This window comes from Rhinopithecus roxellana, chromosome 16, assembly GCF_007565055.1.
Source record: "Rhinopithecus roxellana isolate Shanxi Qingling chromosome 16, ASM756505v1, whole genome shotgun sequence".
In the NCBI taxonomy this organism is placed as follows: Eukaryota; Metazoa; Chordata; class Mammalia; order Primates; family Cercopithecidae; genus Rhinopithecus; species Rhinopithecus roxellana.
Genome location: NC_044564.1, coordinates 87,980,602 through 88,004,693, shown reverse-complemented (window position 1 = coordinate 88,004,693; position 24,092 = coordinate 87,980,602). Strand labels below are relative to the sequence as shown.

Below are 24,092 nucleotides of genomic sequence, written 5' to 3'. Positions count from 1 at the left end.
TTCTGCTGTTATGTGGCCTTCTAGGGCCAGCTGTGCCTCGCTGTGCAGCCTGAACACATTGCTCCTCTGTGGTGGACAGCATGAGAGGCTGTCATACCTGTGTGGTGCTCATCTCCTGTTACCTAGCCCCTAATCATCCTTGACCTGGCTGTGCACCCCCTCCCACTGAGGCCTGCCTGGTGACCTTGGTGAGTCCCTTGGCTCTCCGAGTCTCTGCCATCCCATCTTTAGTGTGGGGATGATGGCATGGCCACATCCAGTCCTCACAGGCCTGGGCTTCCTTCCTCTGTCCTTCTGGAAATGGGGTGGCTGTGCTGCCCACCCGCCTCCCTTACCTCCCTGCTCTGTCCACTGGCCTGGTGGGAGCTGTGGTCCCTGGGGACCGCCTGATAGAAATGCAGACTCTGGGCCCACCCTGATGCCAGGTAACGGCTCCCCCAGGTGGGTGGGGAGCGGATGGGCCATGCCTGGTGCTGGCAATACCACAGGCTTCCAGGGAGTTGCCACTGCCCTGGGCCAACTGCCAGCTCCGTCCTCGTCCTACTTGATTTGTTTTTCTAAGACCACCAGAGCGAGCACAAAAGAACCAGCGAGTAGGCAAGGCTAAAAGCAAAACTGCAAATTTATTCTTTGGTCATCTAGCTCCAGGGAAAAAGGTATGGGGGTGAAGTCTGTTGGCCTCCGGCAAAGGAGGCCGAGAGAGTCACCCGGTAGAGCTCTCAGGCAGAGTTCCTAATGCAGTCCCAACAAAGGTGGGGGCTGAGGAAGCCCGCCCTGTGCGTCTGCCAGGAGCGGCTTTTCTAGGAGTGGAAGGGCAATAGACGGGGCACGGACGTGTCGGGGAGGGCGAGGGGCTCCACAGGTGCCACCAGGTAAATCTTGGTCTCTTCGGATTGACATCACCTGGCGCATGCCTGGTTGATCTGCACCTTCCCGGGTGCCAGCTGCATTTTCGCGCACAAGGGAAAAGTTGGTGATGAAGAACCCGGAAATGCAGCCATCTTGCCTCCGTTCGTCCAAACACTACTCACGTTAGCAAGAGCATGTGCAGGCGGGCAGGTGGGCATGCAGAACTGGGTCATCTCGGGCATGCCACGCCACCTTGCCAAACTTGCTTTCTCCCTTGGTGATGTGGAAATGGCATCCCTGCCTGCTAGCCTCTCCGAGGTGGAGGCGGCCCGGGACTGGCTGCTTCTGAAGGCTTTCTGTGGGTGAAAACATGGTCCGTCTGACCCACTGACCTTTCAACAGCTTGATATTTTCACCACATGTTATCCAGGTCCGAGAGACACAACTGTACTCCCCACAGCAGGCGGTGGGGGGTGCTCAGACCGTGCTCAGTCCCAGCTCCTAGGACAGTGGGTGAGTGGGAGGCCCAGGCCTCCGGTGTGCCTGTCCTCTGCCCCACTGGGGTCTCATTCTTGGTCAGCGGGAAGGAGTTACCTGCTTGAGGTGGCACTGTGAGGAGTGGGCTGAGGTGACGCCTCCATGGTCCTCACACGCCATCTTGCCATATACCCACTTTACATACGAGCAAGCGCACCCCAAGCCAGAAGGGGCAGATCTGAACTCAACTCAACACCAGCCCCAGAAGAATCCACCAGTCTTTGATGGGGGAGAGGGATGCACCACGCCTCCCTGGGCACCAGAGAGGCATCCTGAAATACTCTGTGGGCTGCTCCGCAGAGGCCTGGGGCGCTCGTGCATATACAGTGTTTGTGTGTGCACGCCCACCCACACATGGGCCTGCTCTGCCGGAGCACCTGCCAGCCCGTTCCTCCCAGCCACAGCCCTCCTCTGTGTCTCTCATGGGGGCATGTCCCTCAGCTCAGGGTCAGCATCTAGAAACTAGAAACTGGTCTTGGACAGCTCATGCACTCATGGTCTCCAGGATAACTTTTTTTTTTTTTTTTTTTTTGAGACGGAGTCTTGCTCTGTCACCCAGGCTGGAGTGCAGTGGCCAGACCTCAGCTCACTGCAAGCTCCGCCTCCCGGGTTCACGCCATTCTCCTGCCTCAGCCTCCCGAGTAGCTGGGACTACAGGCGCCGCCACCTCACCCGGCTAGTTTTTTTTTTTTTTTTTTTGTATTTTTAGTAGAGACGGGGTTTCACCGTGTTAGCCAGGATGGTCTCGATCTCCTGACCTCGTGATCCGCCTGTCTCGGCCTCCCAAAGTGCTGGGATTACAGGCTTGAGCCACCGCGCCCGGCCGGTCTCCAGGATAACTTGAAAGTAGGTGGATGGGCCAGGCGCGGTGGCTCACGCCTGTAATCCAAGGACTTTGGAAGGCTGAGACAGGCAGATCACAAGGTCAGGAGACCGAAACCATCCTGGCTAACATGGCGAAACCCCGTCTCTACTAAAAATACAAAAAATTAGCTGGGTGTGGTGGCGGGCGCCTGTAGTCCCAGTTCCTCAGGAGGCTAAGGCAAGAGAATCATTGAACCTGGCAGGCAGAGGTTGCAGTGAGCCAAAATCACGCCACTGCACTCCAGCCTGAGCAATAGAGCGAGACTCCATATCAAAAAAAGAAAAAAAAAAAAAAAAAAGGTAGATGGAGGGGACACGGGGGACACTGTGCCTTTAAGACTTGTCCTGGGTTGGATCCAGCAGAGAACAGTTGGGTAAACAGCCTTGAGCACAGTGGAGAAAACAGACACTACATACGCAAATGAGGATGACGGAGCAGACACGGGAACTCCGGGGCGCTGCAGCCTGCCTGAGCCCTGACACCCACACGTCCTCCCAGCAGCCCTAGGAGCTGAAGAAACTGAGGCTGGGAGAGGGTCGGATGGCCAGCACAGAGCAGGTTTACAAACCCTGAGGCTGATTTCCCAATGTCACTGGCGCTGAGACCTCCTGGCTTCCTCTTAGAAGGTGGGAATGGGGCCAGGCACTGTGGCTCACGCCTGTAATCCCAGCAACTTAGGAGGCTGAGGTGGGCGGATCACCTGAGATAAGGAGTTTGAGATCAGCCTGGCCAACATGGTGAAACTCCATCTCTACTAAAAATACAAAAATTAGCCAGGTGTAGTGGTGCCACACCTGTAGTCCCAGCTACTCAGGAGACTGAGGCAGGAGGATGGCTTGAACCTGCAAGGTGGACGTTGCAGTGAGCCAAGATCGCACCACTACACTCCAGCCTGGCGACAGAGCAAGATTCCATCTAAAAAAACAAACAACAACAAAAACAAACAAATAAACAAACAAACAAAAAACAGCGGGAATGATGAAGCACACTGCAGGAGCTGCCACATGGCCGGAAGGAAGGAACACTCTCAGGATGGGGTCTCCGCCCACCAACCCCTCCCACCAACCCCTCCCACAACCCCTCCCACCTCAGGGCCTCTCCACCCGCCCTTGGCCTTCCAAGGTCTCAGGGCTCCTTCCCAGGGCCCTTTCTGGGTGTGCCGTGTTTTCTCTGTGGTCCCCCACCTCCTGCCCCTCCAGGAATTGAGCCCTCATGGGCCGGTACTATCCCCAGAACAGGAATTTGTCCCATACTGTGAGACACTTTTTTTTTTTTTTTTTTTTTTGAGATGGAGTCTCTCTCTGTTGCCCAGGCTGGAGTGCAGTGGCCGGATCTCAGCTCACTGCAAGCTCCGCCTCCCGGGTTTACACCATTCTCCTGCCTCAGCCTCCCGAGTGGCTGGGACTACAGGCGCCTGCCACCGCACCCGGCTAATTTTTTGTATTTTTTAGTAGAGACGGGGTTTCACCAGGTTAGCCAGGATGGTCTCGATCTCCTGACCTCTGATCCGCCTGTCTCGGCCTCCCAAAGTGCTGGGATTACAGTTTTGAGCCACGAGACACTTTTTTGTGTGGATGGTGCTGGATTTCCAGCTGCTGGTGAACACTCAGGTGTGCCAACAGTATCCTGATTATGCGAGAACAACAGCAACCATCCCCATTGTGGGTCACCATGCCAGACCCTGTCCTGCAGATCCCCTCTGAGGCAGAGCTGGGACGGTGACAGCCTGAGCCTCAGTTTCTCTGCTTTGAAGTGGGCCAACAACAGCTCCTCCTTCATGGGATGACCCCATTGGGAGGAGCCAGACAAGCGCAATCCTGCTGCCCTGCCCATGCCCACATACTCCTACCTCCTGTCCCGCTGGCGGCCTGGTCAGACAGAGCCTGGGGTCTGAGCTGGCCTTCCTTCCTCTGCCCTTCTAGAAATAGGGTGGCCATGCTGCCGCATGCTGACTATGCTGTGGTCAGGATGAACTCCCCTGGCCTCCCAGGGTGGCCCTCACATGCTGTCAACCCCAGGGCCCCCAGGTGGGCACAGTGCTGAGAAATGAACAGATGGAGAAACAGAGGCCAAGCAACCACTTCAATCATACAACAGGTGGGGACCCGCTTGGCATCTGGCCAGTGTTCTGGGCACTGTGCTGCCCCCAGCCCACCTCCTGCCACAGGTGGCACAGATGTCCCCATGAGTCAGGAGCAAGGCCTGGACAGGGTGGAGTGGAAGATCCTTTTTTTCCTGAAAAGTTGCTCATGGTGACTTGCATTTTCCCCACTTACAAAACTCACCCCTCCCCCAGCAGGGGTGAGGCATGGGTCAGGGGGAGAATGGGAGCCCCACACAGGCGAGGCAGGCACTGGGTTCCAATGCTGGCTGGGTGGCCGCCTGTGCAGCCTGAGGGCCGAGCAGACCTAACCTTAGAGAACGTCCAATGAGGCAGGAGACAGTGCAAGCAAGCTGTGGCCTAGAGGACAGCACAGCCTCCTCAGGAGTTCTGATTTTGTCTTATGCCCAATTTCTGCCTCCAAAGAAAGAAAAAGTAAAAACTAAAAGGAAGAAATGAAATCCACAGGCAGACAGCCCAGCACCACCCTGGGCCTGGTAGTTAAAGATCGACCCCTGACCTAATAGGTTCTGTTATCTATAGATTACAGATGTTGTATAGAAATGCACTCTGAAAATCCTATCTTGTTTTGTTCCCATCTAATTACCAGGGCATGCAGCCCCCAGTCACATACCCCCTGCTTGCTCAATCGATCACGACCCTCTCACATGCACCCCATTAGAGTTGTGAGCCCTTAAAAGGGACAGGAATTGCTCACTTGGGGAGCTCGGCTCTTGAGACAGGAGTCTTGCCGATGCCCCCGGCCGAATAAACCCCTTCCTTCTTTAACTCGGTGTCTGAGGAGTTTTGTCTGTGGCTCGTCCTGCTACAGCATAAGGCTGGGGTTTGGTCAAGGCCATGTGAGCATGATCCCTTCTCCCTGCCTGTAAAGAAATAAGAGCAGAGAGAGGTTAGTGCTTTAATGCTAATAGCACCGAAAGGGAAGCTGATGCAGAGAGGTTAAGCCACCTGCCTGAGCCCACATAACTACCAGTGGCAATTCTGGGATGTAGAGTCCTAGAAGGGTGACCCCCATCTGACCTCCCCAGGAAGGTTGGGGGGTCAAGAGTCCGCTCACTGTTTTGGAGGCTTTAGTGGAGGCACCAGCAGACACGGTGAGAGAATGCACGTCTTGGGTGGGTCCTGGAGGGGTGGGTGGCTATGAAGCAGTGGGATCTGGGAGTGAGGCCAAGGCCAGAAGTAGAAGACACTGTTGCGGGAAGTCAGGGACCCCAAACAGAGGGACTGGCTGAAGCCATGGCAGAAGATCATAAATTGTGAAGATTTCATGTACATTTATTAGTTCCCCAAAGTAATACTTTTATAATTTCTTACGGCTGTCTTTACTGCAATCTCTGAACATAAATTGTGAAGATTTCATGGACATTTATCACGTCCCCAATCAATACTCTTGTGATTTCCTATGCCTGTCTTTACTTTAATCTCTTAATCCCATCTTTGTAAGCTGAGGATGTATGGCACCTCAGGACCCCGTGATGATTGCATTAACTGCACAAATTGTTTAAACAATATGAAATCTGGGCACCTTGAAAAAAGAACAGGACAACAGCGATGTTTAGGGAGCAAAGGAGATAACCATTAGGTCTGGCTGCCTGAGAGCCGGGAGGAACAGAGCCATATTTCTCTTCTTTCAAAAGCAAATAGGAGAAATATCGCTGAATTCTTTTTCTCAGCAAGGAACAGCCCTGAGAAAGAGAATGTGTTCCTAGGGGTAGGTCTCTAAAATGGCCACTCTGGGAATGTCTGTCTTTTACGGTTGCAGATAAGGGATGAAATAAGCCCTGGTCTTCCATAGTACTCCCAGGCCTATTAGGACCAGGAAATTCCCACCTAGTAAATTTTGGTCAGACCAGTTGTCTGCTCTCAAACCCTGTCTCCTGATAAGATGTTATCAATGACAATGCGTGCCCTAAACTTCATTAGCAATTTTAATTTTGCCTCGTGTCCTGTGATCTCGCCCTGCCTCCATTTGCCTTGTGATATTTGTGATCTCTATGACCTACACCCTATTCGTACACTCCTTCCCCTTTTGAAAATCACTAATAAAAACTTGCTGATTTTGCAGCTTGGGGGGCATCATGGAACCTGCCGACATGTGATGCCTCCCCTGGCACCCAGCTTTAAAATTTCTCTCTTTTGTACTCTTTCCCTTTATTTCTCAGACTGGCCGACACTTAGGGAAATAGAAAATAACCTACGTGAAATAACGTTGAATTATCGGGGGCAGGTTCGCCCAATTGGACACAGCACCCCAGCCTTCACCCCAAGCTCCTGCAGCCCAGTGCCACCAGGGGAAATAATGTCCTCTGCATCTCACCTGGCTTTCCAGCCTGGACGAGGCTTACCAGCACGTCCTGGGGAAAAAAGGGCCGATTGAACCAAGGGCTGGAAGGTCCAACACACTTTGCCCAGCCCCTCGTGACTAGCCTGGGCACAGAGTGCCACCCTAGGGCAAGTGAGGCTCCCTCTAGCCCCCGGACGCAGAGACGGCTCCATCACGTGGGAGGGGCTGAGACCCAGCGCACCTTCATCCCCTTTGTGCCTCCCCCCACCCCCCCGCCCCTTCAGGAGTCTGTGCCCTCATAACCCCCATTTCCCAGCAAGAAAGCCTGAGGTCAGGGAGTGGGAAACCTCGTGCCAGCGTGGCCCGCAGTCAGGGGAACCCCGGACTCTCTGACGCTGTTACTAGGGGCGCAGTAGGCGCTGTGCTGGAGCGATCTGCGGTTCCCAGAGCGAACCCCGCCTGGGAAAAACCCAACGTGGGCGCCAGCGGCAACCCCCGCTCGCTTTCATGCAGTTTGCCTGGTGGCCAGGGAAAGGTCTGTTCTTGGCCTCATTTTGTGTATTAAAAGTGTCCGCGACGCAGGTTCAAAGCAAGACGCAGCGCAGGGTCCTCTGGGGCCATCGGCGTCGCGCCCCCGCCCTTGGGGGGTCCCGGGGGAGCGTCTCAGGCTGGAGAGGTCGGAGTGGCCCCGAACCGCTCGCTCTCAGCGGACGGCCTCTAGACCCGGTTCCGCCCCGGGTGGAGGCGGAGTCTGGGGCAGGCGGGGCGGGCCGGGGGCGGGCACGCAGCTGGAGCCTGAGGTTGAGGCTCCGGCGCGCTCAGGCCCGGATCCTGGCGGCCTGGGCGGCCGCACCATGGACTCGGGGACCGAGGAGTACGAGCTCAACGGCGGCCTGCCGCCGGGCACACCCGGCTCCCCGGAGGCCTCGGTAAGACCTTCCTCCCACCGCTGCGTGATCTTGCCCGGCCCTGTCCTTTCCGGGCGCCGCGGCTCCCCGGGCACCTGTGGGCGCCCGGCCGAGTGCGCGCCGCGTTCGCACTGCGGAGTGGTGGGGGACGTCCCGCTCCAGGCCAAGTCCCTCCTGCCCTATCAGGGTCAGAACGATGCCCACGGGAGTTCCAGCCACCCCCGGCAAGTGGGGGGGGATGTGGGGGCGTGGGGGCGCAGGGCGGGCGGGCGTCCCCAGCCCTACTAAGCAGCGCCCGCGTTTGGCTGCGCGGCGGAGGGGGCCTGGGCTCAGGTCCTCGGGCTAAGGACTGCCGGCGCCCGGCTTTCCCTACCTCCCCCGACTCCCGCGCGGCCGCCTCTAACTTCAGCCTCGCCGTGCGGCTCCTCAGCGCACTTTGCCCGGGGGTGGGCGGAGAGGAGTCACAGCCTCCAGGCTCCAGACCAGCGGCATGCAGACACTTACGTCACCCCACGCTGACTACACAATCTGATGCGTGCCTTGATGGGGGAACTTGGGGCCCGCTGTGGTCCCTATTCCACTCACCTGCCTTGAGAAACAGAAACGTCACACAACCTTCAGTGTATGTCCCCACAGGCCCTCCAGAGCTTGCCCTGCCCGGCCTGGGAGGACTGTGGGCAGGGGCAGGCCCTGGCAATGGTTCTGCTTCAGAATTCTTCATCCCAGGACTCAGCACTCACTGAGCACCTTGTGTTTGTTGCAAGGTCCTGGCATGGCCCTCTGATGACTTGTTTACTTTGGACATTCTTTCCTTTTCCAATTCCCCCAGGGATGGGGGCAGGGAACAGCCTGTGGGTTTTTCCAGGCCTCTCCGTGGCGTGGATCAGACGGCGGCAAAGATATTCTGCCCACTTGCTGGTGAACAGTCCTAGACTGGTGCTGTGGGGACAGGCCATGTTCAGGGAGGTGAGGCCCCATGAGCCCCGGGATAGGATGACCCTGGGGCTGCATGGACACTTGTCCCTAGGTTAGAGATGAGGAAACTGAGGGCTGAGAGGAGCTGTCCCACTGCAGGACTTGACCGGTGTGCAGGACCCCAGGGACCTGCCTCTACCCCAGTGTGTGAGCATTTTGGAGCAATAGGCAGGGGTCTTCTCTGGCTGTGTGTCCCTGGGAAGTTGCCGCACCTCGCTGGGCCTTTTAGACATGGTTTTATAAAGACAGAACAGAGGCTCCCACCTGCCTTCAGGGAGTTGGGGAAAGCAAGTCAGGTAGTAAACAGGGTAGTGGCTTGGAAGCGCCTTGGAAAGGGAGGGATACTCCTGCTCCCCCACCCTTGACCTTGCCTGGGCAGTGCCCTCCACTCAGAGCAGTCTCTGCTCACCTCTGCGGGCAGCAGGATGGGCTGTGCCTCCTGAGATGGGTGCATCTCAGGCCCAGAGGAGATTGGGTTGGATTTGTTCCCGGATCACTGTCTTGGCTCTGGGCACTAGAGGGAGGGAAATACAGCCCCGCCTCACCACGCGCGGTTGGAGAGCAGCCCAACCCAGACAGGGCGGGAGAGGCCAAGGCAAAGCATGGGGTTCCCTAGGGGCTGGCAGCCCGTTGTGGGGGGCGGGGCATGGTGGTCAGGGAAGGCTTTCTGTGGAGGTGGGGACATTGGCACTGAGCCCCGGAGGGTGGGGAAGACGGGTGGGCAGATCTGGCTCTCTGAGATGTGTGGAAGGGCATCTAGGCAGAGGGAACAGCAGGAGCAAAGGCTCAGAGGCTGGACCACAAAGCACATGAGGGCTGGGTAGAAGGTGGGGGGATGGGAAGCCAGGCCGATGGGAGGGGCCTTGCAGACCTGATCACGGTCTGGTGTCCAGGGAGCTGTGGAAGGGCTATGAGCCAGTGTGAGGATGAGCCCATTTCCCCTTGAAGGGTAAAAACTTCGAGGGCTGCTCTACTCACCGAGTCTGGAGGTCCAGGACCACCCAACACACCTGTTCCTCTTCCTACCCTCAAGACCTTGCTTCTCCGTTTCTTCGGCACATCATGTCAGCACTCTGTGCCTCAGTTTCTCATCTGTGAAATGGGCATGATTGCGGTGCCTGCCACAGAGGGTGGTGAGGACTCAGTGGCCGATGTACATGAAGTGCTTAGAGCCAGGCCAGCACTCAGCGCCCTCATCCTTACTTCTGCCTGCCATGGAGACCCTCTCCCAGTGGTGACCCCTGGAGAGGGCAGTGCTTTGCCCAGTGTGGGGCACAAGGAGAGTCTCAGTTTCCTTTTCTGTAAAATGGGGCACAACTGCTCACCTCCCAGGGTGGCCGAGGCTCAGGGAGGAGCCGCATGTGGAACTCCGGCCTGGGTGGGCTCTGTTGGGCCATGGCCATGGGAAGCTCTCAGGTCTCCCCCACCCCGTGTGCCCTGTGCCCCTGGGGCCCTTCATGTGAGGGCCCCCATCAGTGTCCAGGGATTGAGTCAGCTCGCTGTGGCTGTCAGCAGAAGGAACAGTAAACAACAATTTCAATGTGAAAATGGCCTGAATCTGTTATCCCCAGGGCGTCTCAAGGCAGGGAGGTGGTGGGGATTGGGTTGGGACACGGCCATCTGGTGCCAGCCACACCTTCCTGACCCTCACGGCCTGCAGGTTGAAGGTTCCTGGGGCCACATCTGGGCCGAGAGCCATGGTCTTCGGAGGCAGGTAGCTGTTCCCGGTACACCTGCCGTCTGGGCCGTGCATGGCCTCAGCTGCGCAGGGGGAGGTTTGCTCTATTTCGCATTTCTGCTTTCCTGGCAGATCCTGAGGCTGACAGGGTCTGGGCCAAGTTCTGAAAGGCAACCGTAACATGGTCTCAGGGCCACTCCTGGTCAGTGCTGAGTCCACGGTAAGTGGGTCTGCTTGGCCCAGCTGCGGTGGCAACCCCGCCTCCCAGTACTTCCTGCTATCTTGCTGGGGATTTCCTGCCAGGAACACAGACGTGGAGCTGGGAGACCCTCTCGGGGCCTGCTTCCTGGGCTGGCCGGTAGGAGACGGTGCAGGGCTCCAGTGCCAGTCCCCGCCTGTCTGTGTGGCATCTGGGGAAGGGCACAGCAGCTCATGCCCCTACTGATGGGTCAGACAAGGGATGCCGGAGGCCCCAGGCAGGTCCTAGCACATGGTAGGGGAGAAGAGGGGTTGCCTGATTCTCAGGTCCCCCCACTGTCTACCAATGCCTGCTGAGTCCAACGTTAGGGCCGGTGAGCAGGACAGGCTGCGAGCAGCCAAGGTCTAGACTAGGACCCCCCAGGCACCCAGGGCAGGCACCTCATCCCTGTTGTCCCGCTGGGTCCTGCTCAGCACAGGAGAGCCTGTGCCCCAGGCTGTCTTTCTTTGCCGTGTGACTGTTATGTGAGCCTGTTCAGCTGCTTTTGAGTCAGTGGAGTTGGTTGGGGAAGCAGAGCCTTTCAAAACAGTGAGAGCCAGGCATCAAGGAAGAACAGCCCTGCCACCTACTGCCATGTGCTCCACCAGCTATGGGGCCTCTGAGACCATCCCATTCAGTTGCCTCCACATCCTTGTCTACCCATTTTACAGATGAGGAAACTGAGGCATAGAGTGGTCAGTGTTGAGGCAGGACTGGGGAGGTAAAGGAGGTGCTGTGGCAGCTTCCAGCCCTGCTTCTCACAGGGCCTTGGAAGGGGTGGATGATATGCATCACCACATTTGTGGACCCACAGACCCCGACCCTGTCTCTGCCCATCCAAGCCCTGGGTGAGCCGGAGCACCCATTATGCTATGGCCAGAGCCAGGCCCGTGGATGCAGCAAGCCTGGTTCATATCCCACTTCTGTGCCAGCCCCTCCTGCCTGAGCTGAGGATGCTCACTGCAGTGGCCCTGGGACCCACCGTGTGGCCCAGCCCCAACACGTGCAGCCTGCAGTGGGGAGGCTGACTGTCCACAGAAGGTTGCACGAAGAGCCAGCCACGCCCCTGCACAGAGCTGCCCTCCTCACCAAGCCTCCTTCCTAACTTTCAGAGGAAAAATATCTGGCCTGGCCCCAGGCCCCCGGTGCTGCTGAGGTTCTGGGGAAGTCCCGCTGGTCCTGGGAATATATTAACCAGGGTGTTTATTTCCTGCCCCATCCAAACCGTAGGCACAGGTCTCGGCAGGGCTCAGCTCCTGGCAGCTCCTGCTGGCTGGTCAGGACCACAGGGCTCCCTCACCTGTGGTAGCTGGGTCCCCCAGCCACCCTAAGGCCCATCCCAACATAGAGGCAAGTGCCCAGGACTTGGGGAGAGGGGGGTCGTCCTCCCTGGGATTTCCTGTGCGGTGGTCAGCTCCAGGGCTCCAAGGCCCAGAGCACCGAGGTTAGGGACAGGGAAGCAGACCGGCCCTGCTGCCCTCCCCTCCACATGACACTCCCAGTGTGGCCTGCTGCCCGGGGTGGTTGCCAGCTACGCTGTATCCTGGGGCAGCCCTATGCTTTGGGACACACAGTCCCGGGAGGTGGCTCTGGGCAAACCTCTTCCGAGCCTGCTGGTCTGTAGAATGGAGGGGAGCACAGCCTCTGCCTCGGTGAGTGGGAGCTTCCAGGCTGCAACCCTAGATATACTGAGTGGGAGACTGAGGCCAACGGAGGGGAGCTTGTGTCAGGGCCGCGGGCTGGTCTGTGCTGAGCCAGGGCTTGACCTGCATGCAGACGCTCCCTTAGCTGCAGGTTGGACAGGAAGCAGATGGCCGGATGGGCTGGAAGTGCCCTTCACCAGCAGGGGTATGTGGTCAGGGCATTTGCTGGCTACTCGGGGCTTGGAGGCCATCCCAGGGCATCTGCTCCACAGCCTCATGGTACACATGGGAGACTGAGGCACAAAGTGGGGCTAGTTGTCCTGAAGTTACACAGCTGGAGCCTGAGGCAGGGAGCCTCTGAGACCTCAGCCCCTAAGGGGACAATGGCGTCAGCTACCAGAGCTCTGAGTCCCGGTGCCTGGGTTCAAATCCTAGATAGCCCTCACTTGCTATGTGGCTTTGGGTAAGGAACTGCCTTTGCTGGGCCTCAGTTTACCCACCTTAAGTGGGCCTGAGGACAGCAGGGGCACAGGCTCCCCATGGCTGGGGTTGCTGAGAGCTGAGGCTTGGGGAGCTGGGGGCTCTGCGCGGACGGTCCTTTTTAATCGATCTGAGTCTTCCTCGTGACAGCATGGCTATGAAATATTTCAGCGGTTCTGCAGAGCTCAGAAAAAAGGGAATTCTTCCTCCTGCCCAGAGGCCAACACAGTTAGCCTGGGCATGTGTGTGTGTTTATGCATGTGTGTGTGTAGTTTGTGTATGTATGTGCATGTGTATTTGTGTGTGCTGTATTGTGTGCACCTGTGTGTCTCACGTGCCTATGTGTGTCTTTCTGGGGGATGTGTGTTTCTGTGCCTGTGTGACTAGGAACATGCACATATTTGTGTAGATGCCCCCGGAAGGTGGAAATCCTCACAAGGTCTACACTTGGCCGCCTTCTCCCAGCACAAGTCCTGGGATGGAGACCCGGATAAGCATTAGGGTGGCCTTGAAGGAAGGCACTTTGGCACTTGAGGTTTGTGAAACAGGAGCACCTGCCCACTGTGGCCAGCAGCCCCCTCGACACTGCACCTCACGGAGCACACGTGTGATGGGGTGTGACCCGCTGGATAGCTTTACAAGAGCAGAACTGGAGACGACCTCAGTGCCAGGCACAGGCCTTTACGTCTGGGCCGTCCTCACCCAGACCCCGGGCAGCCTGGGAGGAAGCCCCTAAGTGGACAATGGTGGGACAGGGACACACAGTCCTAGGAGGTGGCTCTGGGCAAACCTCCTCTGAGCTGCAATCTGCTGGTCTGTAGAATGGGAGAGGAACACAGCCTCCCAGTCGGTGAGTGCCCTGCCTGTGCTGGGGCCTGGGGGAATCCCAGGGAGTGCAGCGTCAGGCCCAGGGTGGGAGAGGCGAAGTAGAGACCCCATAGTGGCTTCGGGATATACATGGAGTGACCCGAGAGCACACCAGGGCCCCAGGGACAGGGCTGCTGGCTGGCCCAGGTAAAGGCGGCTGTCCCTGTGCACACCCGTGTCCACGTGAACTTGCTACTTAGAGAGCAGCAGATGCTGAAGGCAGGTTGTTGGAATGCCCAGGCCCAGGTGTAAGCAGCAGAGCCCGCTGGTGTCCCCTGACGCCCACTGTCTCTTTCTCCTGGGCGCATAAGTTTAGATGAAACTGAAAACGCACAGCATGAAAGCAAGGCTCCTGCCCTCTGCTGGTTCTGTATTGGCTGCCTCATGTATTTTTCATTGTGCATGCTTCCAGCCTGCAGAAAGTCAAGGCCTGGATGGATGCCCGTGTCCGCCCCTCCCTGTGGCCCTGCAGCACCCCGGCCTCCCGGCCTGCATCTTTCATGAGTCTGGAAACAGTATCTCCCAGAGCAGGCCCCAGGAGGTCGGCTGCCAGCAGTGGGTTCTCACAGCTGCCTCCAAGCAGGTGACCAGTCCTGGGAGGCTGTGGTCCAGGGCCTGGCAGCTCAGGGGCGCCTGTGGACAAAGGGCTGGGCCAAGGGGCTGGCAGGTTTGTCCTGAGTGACTGAAGAAGGGCGCCACCAGGGCAGCTTGAGAGGGGCAGACTCTTGCTCCACAGAAAGAGGAAGTTGGATACTTAGGGCTGCCTTGGAATGAAGGGCCAGCGCTAGATAGGACCTTCCTGTGGCAGGAGAGAGGCCCATGTCCTGCCAGGGGAAGTCCTGGGAGGCTTCCTGGAAGCAATGGCCTCTGTGTGGGGCCTTGGAGCTTGAGAGTATCTGGCAACAGGGAAAGGCACTGGGGGCTCCAAGAGACCTGTAGGGGGCCCCTCCCAGATGGGCCCCTAAGGCAGAGAGGATTCCATCAGAACTGGCATTCCCATTTGATTACTCTGAGAAGTAATGTGGAGGCTAAGCTCCACTGTATGTCGTATGCCGAGGCATCTATTGAGCCTCTGCTGTGTGGGGGCCCGGCTCTGGGTGGCCCACCTCAGTGAGGGCTTGCTGCTGATGGCTGGATAGTTCTGCAAGGCCTGTGCTGAGGCCTGGAGGCTGAGTGGCCTGTCGGGCCCCAAGTCTGGGAGGTTGGGAGGTGGCAGGGGCAATCTCAGCCCTTAGGTCCGGCCCAGGAAGACTCGTTTCTTGCCTGGGCCAGTGTGCACAGATCCGTCCACCCACACGTCACTTCCTTTCCTGGCATCAGGAGCTCAGACTCTGAGGCGGGGGGAGAGGAGGCCGGGGGCACAGACGGGTAGGGGCAGGCAGGGAGGAGCAGCCGCGCCTATGGCAGGAGGGCAAGGATCGGGCAACGCTTTCCAGTGGAAAACCAGAGTGCATGTACTAGGGCTGCTATGTCATTTCCGTTCTCTCCTGGACTGTATTCCTAGGGGAGGTTTCATAAAGACTGAGCACATTCTCGCAGCCTCTCCTTAGGGTAATAAGCACTTCTGACTGAGCACTTACCAGGGGTGGGGGCAGGGGAAGCCCTCACCTGCAGGGCCCAGCGACCCCCAGAGCCCAACTCAGGGGCAGCCCTTGCCCCTCCCCCACCCACCTTGCTATCCATCCCCCTCCCCGCAGCCGGCCCGCTGGGGCTGGAGGCACGGGCCCATCAATGTGAACCATTATGCCAACAAGAAGAGCGCGGCCGAGAGCATGCTGGATATCGCGCTGCTGATGGCCAACGCGTCCCAGCTGAAGGCCGTCATGGAACAGGGCCCCAGCTTCGCCTTCTACGTGCCCCTGGTGGTCCTCATCTCCATCTCCCTTGCGCTGCAGATCAGCGTGGGGGTGCTGCTCATCTTCCTCGGTAAGTCCCTGGGTGGGGCAGCCGGGCCACCTGCTCGCCCTGCTGGCATCTGCTCGCACCCCCGGGACAGGTGCCCACCACCTTGCACACTTGGCTCTCAAGGAGCTGCCGAGTCCCCCAGGCCCTCATCCCCCAGGCATGCAGTCCAGGAAGTGGTACCCCCCCCCCCCCCCCACGCCCTTCACTTTGGTTTTTGTTTTGTTTTGTTTCGTGTTTTGAAACAGTCACCCAGGCTGGAATGCAGCGGCGCAGTCTCGGCTCACTGCAAACTCCATCTCCTGGGCTCAAGCGATCCTCCCACCTCAGCCCCCAAAGTAACTGGGATTACAGGTGCTCACCACCATGCCCGGCTGATTTTTGTATTTTTTGTAGAGATGAGGTTACGCCATGTTGCCCGGTTGAATTTTTGAGCTCAAGTGATCCAGCAGCCTCAGTCTCCCAAAATACTGGGGTTACAGGCGTGAGTCACCACGCTCAGCCTTGTTTCGTTTTTGAAACCGGGTCTTTCTCTGTCTTGCTCATGGCTCACTGCAGTCTCAACCTCCCAGGCTCAAGCGAGCCTTCTGCCTCAGCCTCCCAGGTAGCCTGGACCACAGCTATGTGCCACCATGCCGGCTAAATTTTTTTGTTTTTGTTAGACACGGGGTCTTGCTATGCTGCCCAGGCTGGTCTCAAACTCCTGGGCTCATGTGATCCTCCTGTCTCAGCCTCCGAAAGTGCTGGGATTACAGGTATGAACCACCGTGCCTGGCCCCACCCAGCACTTTGAAAGAGCACAGAGTGGGATCAGGGCCTGGCCTGCGGGCATTAGGGCAGGTGTTGCACTGGGTTCTTGTTGACCGATGCCATGAGATGGCCTCAGCCATGCCAGTCCTCACCTCCTGGGCCCAGGGTCCTCCTTGTGACTGCATGACCTTGGGCAAGTGGCTGAACCTCCCAGGCCTCACCTATAGAACAGGCATCATAATCGAACTGCAGTTTGTGGCAGGAATCACTAGATTAAGGCCCGCAGAGGGCTCAGTGCATTTGCCCAAACCTGGCCTTTGGTTGACGTCCATAGCTTCAATTCCTATAAGGAAAGTGCGGGGGCTACAGAAGGTGGGGTCGTAGACTAAGGGGCTGCCCAAGCCAGGGGTGCTGTTGTCAGTGTTTCAGCAAAACATGTATTTTTCTCTGGGCAACAAAACTCATCCTAAATGCGATTGAGGGCCCTGTCATGTCCCAGGACAGCTTGACCACTGGGGTGGGTCCCCTTCCACTGTCCCAGGCTGGGGTGCTGTGTCTGGGCTGCCCTTGGCACCATCCACTCCTCTCTCGCCCACAGTCAAGTACGACCTTAACAACCCGGCCAAGCACGCCAAGCTGGACTTCCTCAACAACCTGGCCACGGGCCTGGTGTTCATCATCGTGGTAGTCAACATCTTCATCACGGCCTTCGGGGTCCAGAAGCCCTTGATGGACGTGGCGCCCCAGCAATAGGGCACCCAGGTGAGCTGGGAGATGGGGCGCGAGGCCTGCAGTCCTGGGGTTGCTCGCTGTCGGAGGCTCTCGCAGTGTGGCGAGTCCCTGGCTGGCCAGCCTTGGACACCTTCCTAGGCTATGGGCATCCTTGTCCACACCTACAAGGCCAATGCCTGGCCGCTGTCTTGAGGCCAGCCTTGCCACTGGTGCTGGCCACCTGGGGTCCTGTGGTCACAGTGTTTAGATGGCATGTGTGTAGGAGCCACCATTTGAACATCCTGGAGAACTCACTTAAACATAAGATTTCTATGTATTCAGAACGTCTGAAAAAAAAAAAAGATTTCTGGGTCAGGCGCTGTGGCTTACACCTGTAATCCCAGCACTTTGGGAGGCTGAGGCGGGCAGATCACTTGAGGTCAGGAGTTCGAGACCAGCCTTGCCAACAGGGTGAAAACCTGTCTCTACTAAAAATACAAAAAGTAGCCGGGTGTGGTGGCACATCCCTGTAGTCCCAGCTACTCAGGAGGCTGAGGCAGGAGAATCGCTTGAACCCAGAAGGCAGAGGTTGCAGTGAGCTAAGATCGTACTCCTGCACTCCAGCCTGAGCGACAGAGTGAGATTCTTTCCAAAAAACACCCAAAACCCAGAGATTTCTGGCTTCTCTTGGTAAGTCAGGGGCTCTGCACCCCTTAGCAGCTCCACTTAGCAGGTCAAGCTTCCTCCCAGCCCTCATCTGAGAAAAAGGGGCCCTGGTATAACCGCCTGCCTGACATGCCCACCCCACTGTGCCAGTCTGACCAGGACGGTGGGATTCAGGAACTTGTCACATGAGCCCCTGTGACTCTTCAAGTCTGCCCCGTGCCGGGCCTCACAGAGTCTGTTAGCTGCCTGCCCTAGGCTGGACCCTGGTTGTGTGTGGGATGCAGACGGAGGCTGTCCCCACAGGACGAGGCACCCAGTGTCGGAAGGCTTCCCACACCACACACAGCCTCTCCCTGTGTCCTTGCTCGGAGGGGGTGAGCATCTGCCCAGTGACACAGCCTAGGAGCAGGAGCCACAGGAAGGCCTAGGATGCAGCCATGGTCAGGGCCACATGGTGCACACACTACAGTCCATGCAGCCAGGCCAGGGCCACACACCACAGTCCCTGCAACTTCGGGCCTAGGGGTCACCCCTCCGGTTTGTAGCAGAGGTGGAGGTGAGTTGCCAAGGGAGGGGTGGGCACTCCTGGCAGGTGGCCATCTCTCCACCAGTGGTGGCCCACGGCAGAGTAGACAGGAGCAGTGTGCTTGGGACAGAGCACCTGTATGTCAAGGATATATAAAAATTTCCCCAGGCCGGGCGCGGTGGCTCACACCTGGAATCCCAGCACTTTGGGAGGCGGAGGCGAGCGGATCACCTGAGGTCGGGAGCTTGACACCAGCCTGACCAACATGGAGAAAACCCATCTCTACTAAAAATACAAAATTAGCCGGGCATGATGGCGCCTGCCTGTCGTCCCAGCTACTCTGGAGGGTGAGGCAGGAGAATCGCTTGAACCTGGGAGGTGGAGGTTGCAGTGAACCAAGATCGCGCCATTGCACCCCAGCCCGGGCGACAGTGCGAAACTCTGTCTTGAAAAAAAAAAAAAAAATTCCCCAAGAGGGCGTAGTGGAGGAAGAGGCGGGGTGCTGGGGCCAGCAGCTGGGTTTGGAACGCCCCGCATCCACCCGGCCTCGCCCCTCCCCACACAGGGGCCAGCTAGGAGTGGCTGCGGCTCGTGGTGACCCATGCTCCCCTACCACACCCATGGCCATTACCCCAGTGGGGTCACACCAGCCCCAGTGTCCCGGCCGTGGAGCCTGAAGTCACCTTTCTGAAAGGGCCCGGATCTGAGTGGCCCCATGTGGGGTCCGAGTCACTGTTGAGATGCTGCCTCTGGTTTGTATTTGTCCCCTTCCAGAACACCTAGATGTCAGCTGCTCCCTGGCTTGGGGCATGTGGCCAGGCCATTTATTAACCACCTGCTGTGTGTGCTGAATGCAGTCCCTAACTCTCCCAAACATCAGTTATCTGCCTGCCGGGAAGAGGGTCTGGGCCTGTGGGCCATGTGGGGACCCAGCAGTGGACCTGAAGGCTGGCCTCAGAGGCTCGGAGGCCACAGCTGCTGTGTATCCTGCCTGGAGCAGCCAGAGAGGTCTCAGGCTTCGTGGGTGGCTATGGTCACAGCTGCCCAGCCCCAGCCCCCCATGGTGGGCCAGGCCTTTAAGTCCTGGCAGTAACCCAGCCATGCTATATTCATTCCATTTTCAGAGGGGAAACTGAGGCATGGAGTACTTTTGACACCTCTCATGTCAGAATCAGGCTCTTCTCCTTCCTGAGTCCGGGTGTCCAAATGGCCCCGACACTTGGGGCTGGTCACAGCCTGGCTCAAAGCTTCTCTTCTCCCTCCTTCCAGGCCCAGACCCTCTCCTCTCCCTCCTTCCCAGGCTTAGACCCTCTCCTCTCCCTCCTCCAGGCCCAGACCCTCTCCTCTCCCTCCTCCAGGCCCAGACCCTCTCCTCTGTCTCCTTCCAGGCCCAGACCCTCTCCTCTGTCTCCTTCCAGGCCCAGACCCTCTCCTCTCCCTCCTTCCCAGGCTCAGACCCTCTTATCTCCCTCCTTCCAGGCTCAGAGTCTCTCCTCTCCCTCTTTCTAGGCCTAGGCCTGGAGCCTCTCCTCTCCCTCCTTCCAGGCTCAGAACCTCTCTTCTCTCTACTTCCAGGCTCAGAGCCTCTCCTCTCTCTCCTTTCCAGGACCCTGGATGCTGCCTGCCCTGCAACTCAGTCGCCCGACCCCAGGAGCCGCCGTACCTGTGAGGTGTCCACCTCCCTGCACGTGGCACTCCCCAGACTGCCAGAGCCCAGGCCGGCCTCATCTGCACCATGTCCCCGGACCAGCCCTTGCTCTGACTGCGACCAAGCGCCATGCAGGAGGCCACTCTTGTCTCTCGGCGGCTGTTCCCAGGAGGCAGCTCCCTCCTGGCACATGGGGGCTGGCCACAATAGCCCAGAGGGTCAGAACTGGATGCCACAGAGACCCGTGCCCAGAGAAGGGTCTCAACCCACCCAAGGACACACAGCAGGTCCGTGGATGGGCTGGATGAGGGACCAGGGCCAGCCTCTGTCTTAGAACATTCCAGAAGGACAAGGAGATGTCTCTCCCTCTCGCGAAGCACCAGCGTCCCCACCTCCCGTGGGCCCTGTCCGGGTTGCCATGGTGACCGCAGCCTCTATCCACTTCCTAACCCAGGGACCCTGCACAGCCAGAACTGCCTTTGGCCCTACTAATGGTCACTGGCTCTGGTCTCAGGTGCCTGGGCTTGGTGGCCATCAAGAGGGAGCCAGCCAGGCCTGCGAGGGCCACAGACCCTGTATATACCCTGCACCAGCAGTGACCAGGCAGAGCCCAGCCCCTCCACGGGGGTCCCAGCACCCACTTTTCTAATCATGAATGACCAAGAAAGCCCATGCTCTTTGTCAGGCTCCATGTGCCAGCTCCCTGTTCCCAGGGCTGGACCGGCCTTGACCTCCCCGTCCCCTCTCCAGCTATCCTGCAGGGGCGTCAGGAGCACACAGTTCTGGCCAGGGCCGCCTTCTCCAGAATCTTGGCTTGGGGAGCTCTTTGGCTCCTGACATCTCCTGGGGTGAGGTTTGGAGGCACAGAGGTGGAAGTCTGAGGTCACTGGCATCAGCAGCCCCTGGTGACTTCTGACCCAGGCAGGGTCAGGTGCGGAGCAGCATCGTGTTGCCCCCACGTTTCCAGCACTGTTTCCTGCCCGCCTGCTGACAGGCCTTGGGGTCCTGCCCCTGGGTCTCTCTGCCAAGTTTGAAGCTGCTGCTTCACCACAGTGGTGTCCAGTGATGCCTGTGATCAGCGGGGACATTCTCTGGGCAGAGGGGAGCTGGGAGCCATGCCGGGACCAGGCCCTGCACTCTCAGGGCCCACCTGCCCCACAGGACCCCTCACCCAGTGGAAATCTGGCTCCCGGGCCACCAGTATCTGGTGCTTCACTCTCCTTTCCTTGGTCCCCTGTCCTTCCCCAACCCCCCACTACCCATTCTGTTCTCCCCACTGGCCCTCCCAGCCCCAGCCCCTCATCTCCCTGGATGCAGAGTATCTGGTGGCCTGAGGTGGGAGTAGGGCCAGCCTGCCCCATCCTCCATCCCACACTGCTTCTGTGTCCCCACTGTGGTACCTGAGCATCTCCTGCCAGCCTCTGCCCTTTCCTCCTCCAAGCAGCCTTCCAGGGGCACAGGGGAGGGGTGAGGCCTCCAGCACTGCCAAGGCCCCCACTTACTTCCTCATCGCTTTTCTTCTGTCCCCATCTGGGCTGGGCCCCATGACTTGGGGTGGCTCCAGCTCCCGGTTCCTCGGATGGATGAGCGGCCCCCACCCTGCAGTCCTGTGTCTGGGCTGATAGCGGGTCTGCACAGCCCCATTGCTGAAGTGACGGAAAGCAGAAGCACTCCTGAGTGAAGGGGTCTAACCTGTGCTCTGCTCGAAAGCACTCCCGGGGCGAACAACAGCAACTACTGAGTAGGTGGACTGCGTGGATGCCAAGCAGCTGAGCTCGTGGAACTGTTCTCTCCGCTTTCGTGTGTTGTCCCATAGAGGGTTTGAAAAGCAGTTGATACGGGAATGGGTTCTGAGATGTGCTGAGTGGAAAAGGAAGCTGCGAAATATATGGTGGGTGCGAAATGTGTCCTAAGAGGAGGCGATGTGATGTTGGCCACAGGTTGCGTGGCCAGGGCTGACTGAGATGCATGCCGCCCAGCACTCGGTCCCTGCTTTGGCCGTGGCCTGCGGTGTGGGCTGGCAGGAGAGAAGGCCCCCTGTGTGCCTGGCCTCACACACAAGCAGCCGGATGTTGGCCAACACATGTCTTAGCTCCTCCTTTGGCCAGGAAAGGAAGTTCACCAGGGGGAGGGGCAAACCCAGATGGCTGTGCTGGGCCCTGGGCCATCCCCAGTTGGATATGTGCACCCTGACCCCCTGCGGTCCCCATGCCAAGGTGGCCTCACCTACTCAGACACCCATGCTGGCTGCCCCCAACCTCCCCGCCCACCAACTCTCAGGCTCATTCACCAACCACTCCACCAGCTCTGACCCCGACTTCTGGGGTTCCCATCTCAGTCCTCAGCCTGTGCTGCTGCCCCCAAAGAGCGTCCTTCCAGGCCCCCATCGGCTGGCCGGGGCTTAGCTCTAAGGTTGCTCCGGAGGCCTTCCTGACCAGTCTGAGGCTGCCTCTCCCTGATCACTGTATTGGCCCCATTGCAGTTTATGCTTTGGTGCCTTGGGCTAGAGTCACTGTTCATGTTGCCAGAGACAGTGCGGCCAGGTGGACTCTCCCCCTGGAGCTGGTGTCTGAGTCCAGCCCAAGTCCAGGGCGGGCACTCCTAGAATGAGTGTTCTCCCTGCTGGGTCTCCTAAGGGCCAAGGGGCTCTGCAGGAGCCAGGGGCAGGGCTTGGCACCCGCATCCCTGTCTGTGCTTCTCCTACTTAAGGATCCTTGGTCTGACCTGGCACTCCTACCAGATGCCACCACCTACCTGCAGCTTGTGTCCTCAGCACTGTCCAGCATATGGTAGGTGCTCAGTGCTCAGTAAATGTCTGGGGCAGAACCCACTCACCTGCCTGTCTGTGCTAGGCCCTGTGCACCTGTCACAGCAGCCAAGGGACAGACAAAAAACAGGCCCAGGAGCTGCTGAGAGCCAAGCTAGCTTCTGGGAGGGTTTGACAGCCCCTATGGGATCCTAGGACCTGATGAATCCACTCCAGCCTGTCCTGCCCGTGGATTCAGCTCTGTTCTCACGAAGGACCTGGAAAGTCAACAAGATGTACCCACCAAGTTGGGTGGTGGGGGGGACAAGGAGGGACACACAGGGAGCTCAGGAGGGATAGGCAGAGAGGTCAGTAGGTGACCTGGGATGATGGCGAGGGGCCATGCGGAGGTCTGGGAAGAAGGTTTGAGGACAAGGAAGCCTGTGCACAAGTCCTGTGAGCTGGGCTGTTGTTGGGGAAGCAGTGAGGTGTGGGAGCAGGTAGGGGCAGTCACATACAGCTGGAGATGACCAACTGGGCAGAGTGCCATGGGAGGGTCTCCTAACCTCTTTCCTATAATAGATTATTAGATAGATACATGGTAGATACATGGATGGACGGATGGACGGATGGATGGACGGACGGATGGATGGATGGATGGATGATGGATGGATGGTCAGATAGATTAGACAGATAATAGATAGATGATGGATAGATAGATGATTAGAAAGAGATGATTGCTAGAAGCTGTTGTATTAATTTGATGGAAAAGATGAAAAGATTGATAGATGGATGACAGATGAGAAATAGATGACATTGGATAGTTTGATAGATGATGGATGGAAGATAGATACGTAGGCAGGCATAGATCTCAGTGGGTTGTTCCAAGGTGAAGAGGTACCGCTGTGCCAGCCTGAAGCCCAGCCTCGGCCGCTCACTCCCTTACAGGGATCCCTCGCTCGGGTCTCTTCATGGCTTAGGTGCCCTGTGCATGTCCTTGACACTGCTTATTCCTGCCCACCTAAAAGCACTGGAAGTGTCTTCTAAGTCTTGTTGGATCTACAGGCTCCCTCTCCCAGGGCAGTGCTTCCTGTCTGGTTCATCGTTGAAGGACCTGGCCCATTCCTTCCACATGCGCAGAGGAAGGACGACAGCAGCTCATGTCAGATGAGTGGGGAGGCAACTGGGCCTCCATGCAAGGTGCTGGGCCCAGGCCTGGTAGGGCCAGGCAGGGAGGAGCCCATGATTCCGGGTGTACTGAGGAGCTGGCCATTTGTGACAGAACCCATGTCACACCCTACGCCCAGCCTTCCCCTCCATTTCCTAGGGACCTCCACTTCCACCTGTGTTCAATCAGAGTGGAGTGCCTGTTTCTTCACTGCATTATTATTTTTTTTTGAGATGGAGTTTCGCTCTGTCACCCGGGCTGGAGTGCAGTGGCCGGATCTCGGCTCACTGCAAGCTCCACCTCCCGGGTTGACGCCATTCTCCTGCCTCAGCCTCCCGAGTAGCTGGGACTACAGGCGCCCGCCACCTCGCCCGGCTAGTTTTTTGTATTTTTTAGTAGAGACGGGGTTTCACGGTGTTAGCCAGGATGGTCTCGATCTCCTGACCTCGTGATCTGCCCATCTCGGCCTCCCAAAGTGCTGGGATTACAGGCTTGAGCCACTGCGCCCGGCCTCTTTTTTTTTTTTTAT

At 58.1% G+C, this 24,092-nt stretch overlaps 1 protein-coding gene and 1 long non-coding RNA gene across 5 annotated transcripts; one reads left to right on the top strand and one right to left on the bottom strand.

Annotated features, from left to right (window-relative positions):
• Nucleotides 1–604: 604 nt before the first annotated feature.
• Nucleotides 605–8,010, bottom strand: LOC115893944. Of its 2 annotated transcripts, XR_004053987.1 has the most exons (3): nucleotides 5,431–5,601; nucleotides 5,071–5,236; nucleotides 605–1,205 (listed from the first exon to the last, which is right to left on the bottom strand). It is a non-coding gene; the product is annotated as an uncharacterized LOC115893944 (long non-coding RNA). The 2 variants fall into 2 exon arrangements; XR_004053986.1 differs by lacking the exons at nucleotides 5,071–5,236; nucleotides 5,431–5,601 and adding an exon at nucleotides 7,939–8,010.
• Nucleotides 7,163–20,347, top strand: NINJ1 (ninjurin 1). Of its 3 annotated transcripts, none has more exons than XM_010375117.2 (4): nucleotides 7,163–7,586; nucleotides 15,144–15,372; nucleotides 16,697–16,860; nucleotides 19,608–20,347. In XM_010375117.2, the coding sequence occupies exons 1-3, from the start codon at nucleotides 7,512–7,514 to the stop codon at nucleotides 16,849–16,851; spliced, it is 459 nt and encodes a 152-aa protein (XP_010373419.2). In that variant the 5' UTR covers nucleotides 7,163–7,511; the 3' UTR covers nucleotides 16,852–16,860; nucleotides 19,608–20,347. The 3 variants fall into 3 exon arrangements, with proteins under 3 accessions (XP_010373419.2, XP_030775537.1, XP_030775536.1); XM_030919677.1 differs by having other exon boundaries at nucleotides 7,422–7,586; nucleotides 15,204–15,372; nucleotides 19,608–20,340; XM_030919676.1 differs by having other exon boundaries at nucleotides 7,422–7,586; nucleotides 15,201–15,372; nucleotides 19,608–20,340.
• The last annotated feature ends 3,745 nt before the right edge of the window (nucleotides 20,348–24,092 follow it).

Bases quoted from the DNA above. Each gene is read 5' to 3' on its own strand.
- NINJ1 (XM_010375117.2), top strand. From the start codon at position 7,512: ATGGACTCGGGGACCGAGGAGTACGAGCTCAACGGCGGCCTGCCGCCG. The intron at 7,587-15,143 runs GTAAGACCTTCC...CCCTCCCCGCAG, and splicing joins CCGGCTCCCCGGAGGCCTCG to CCGGCCCGCTGGGGCTGGAG. The intron at 15,373-16,696 runs GTAAGTCCCTGG...TCTCGCCCACAG, and splicing joins GGTGCTGCTCATCTTCCTCG to TCAAGTACGACCTTAACAAC.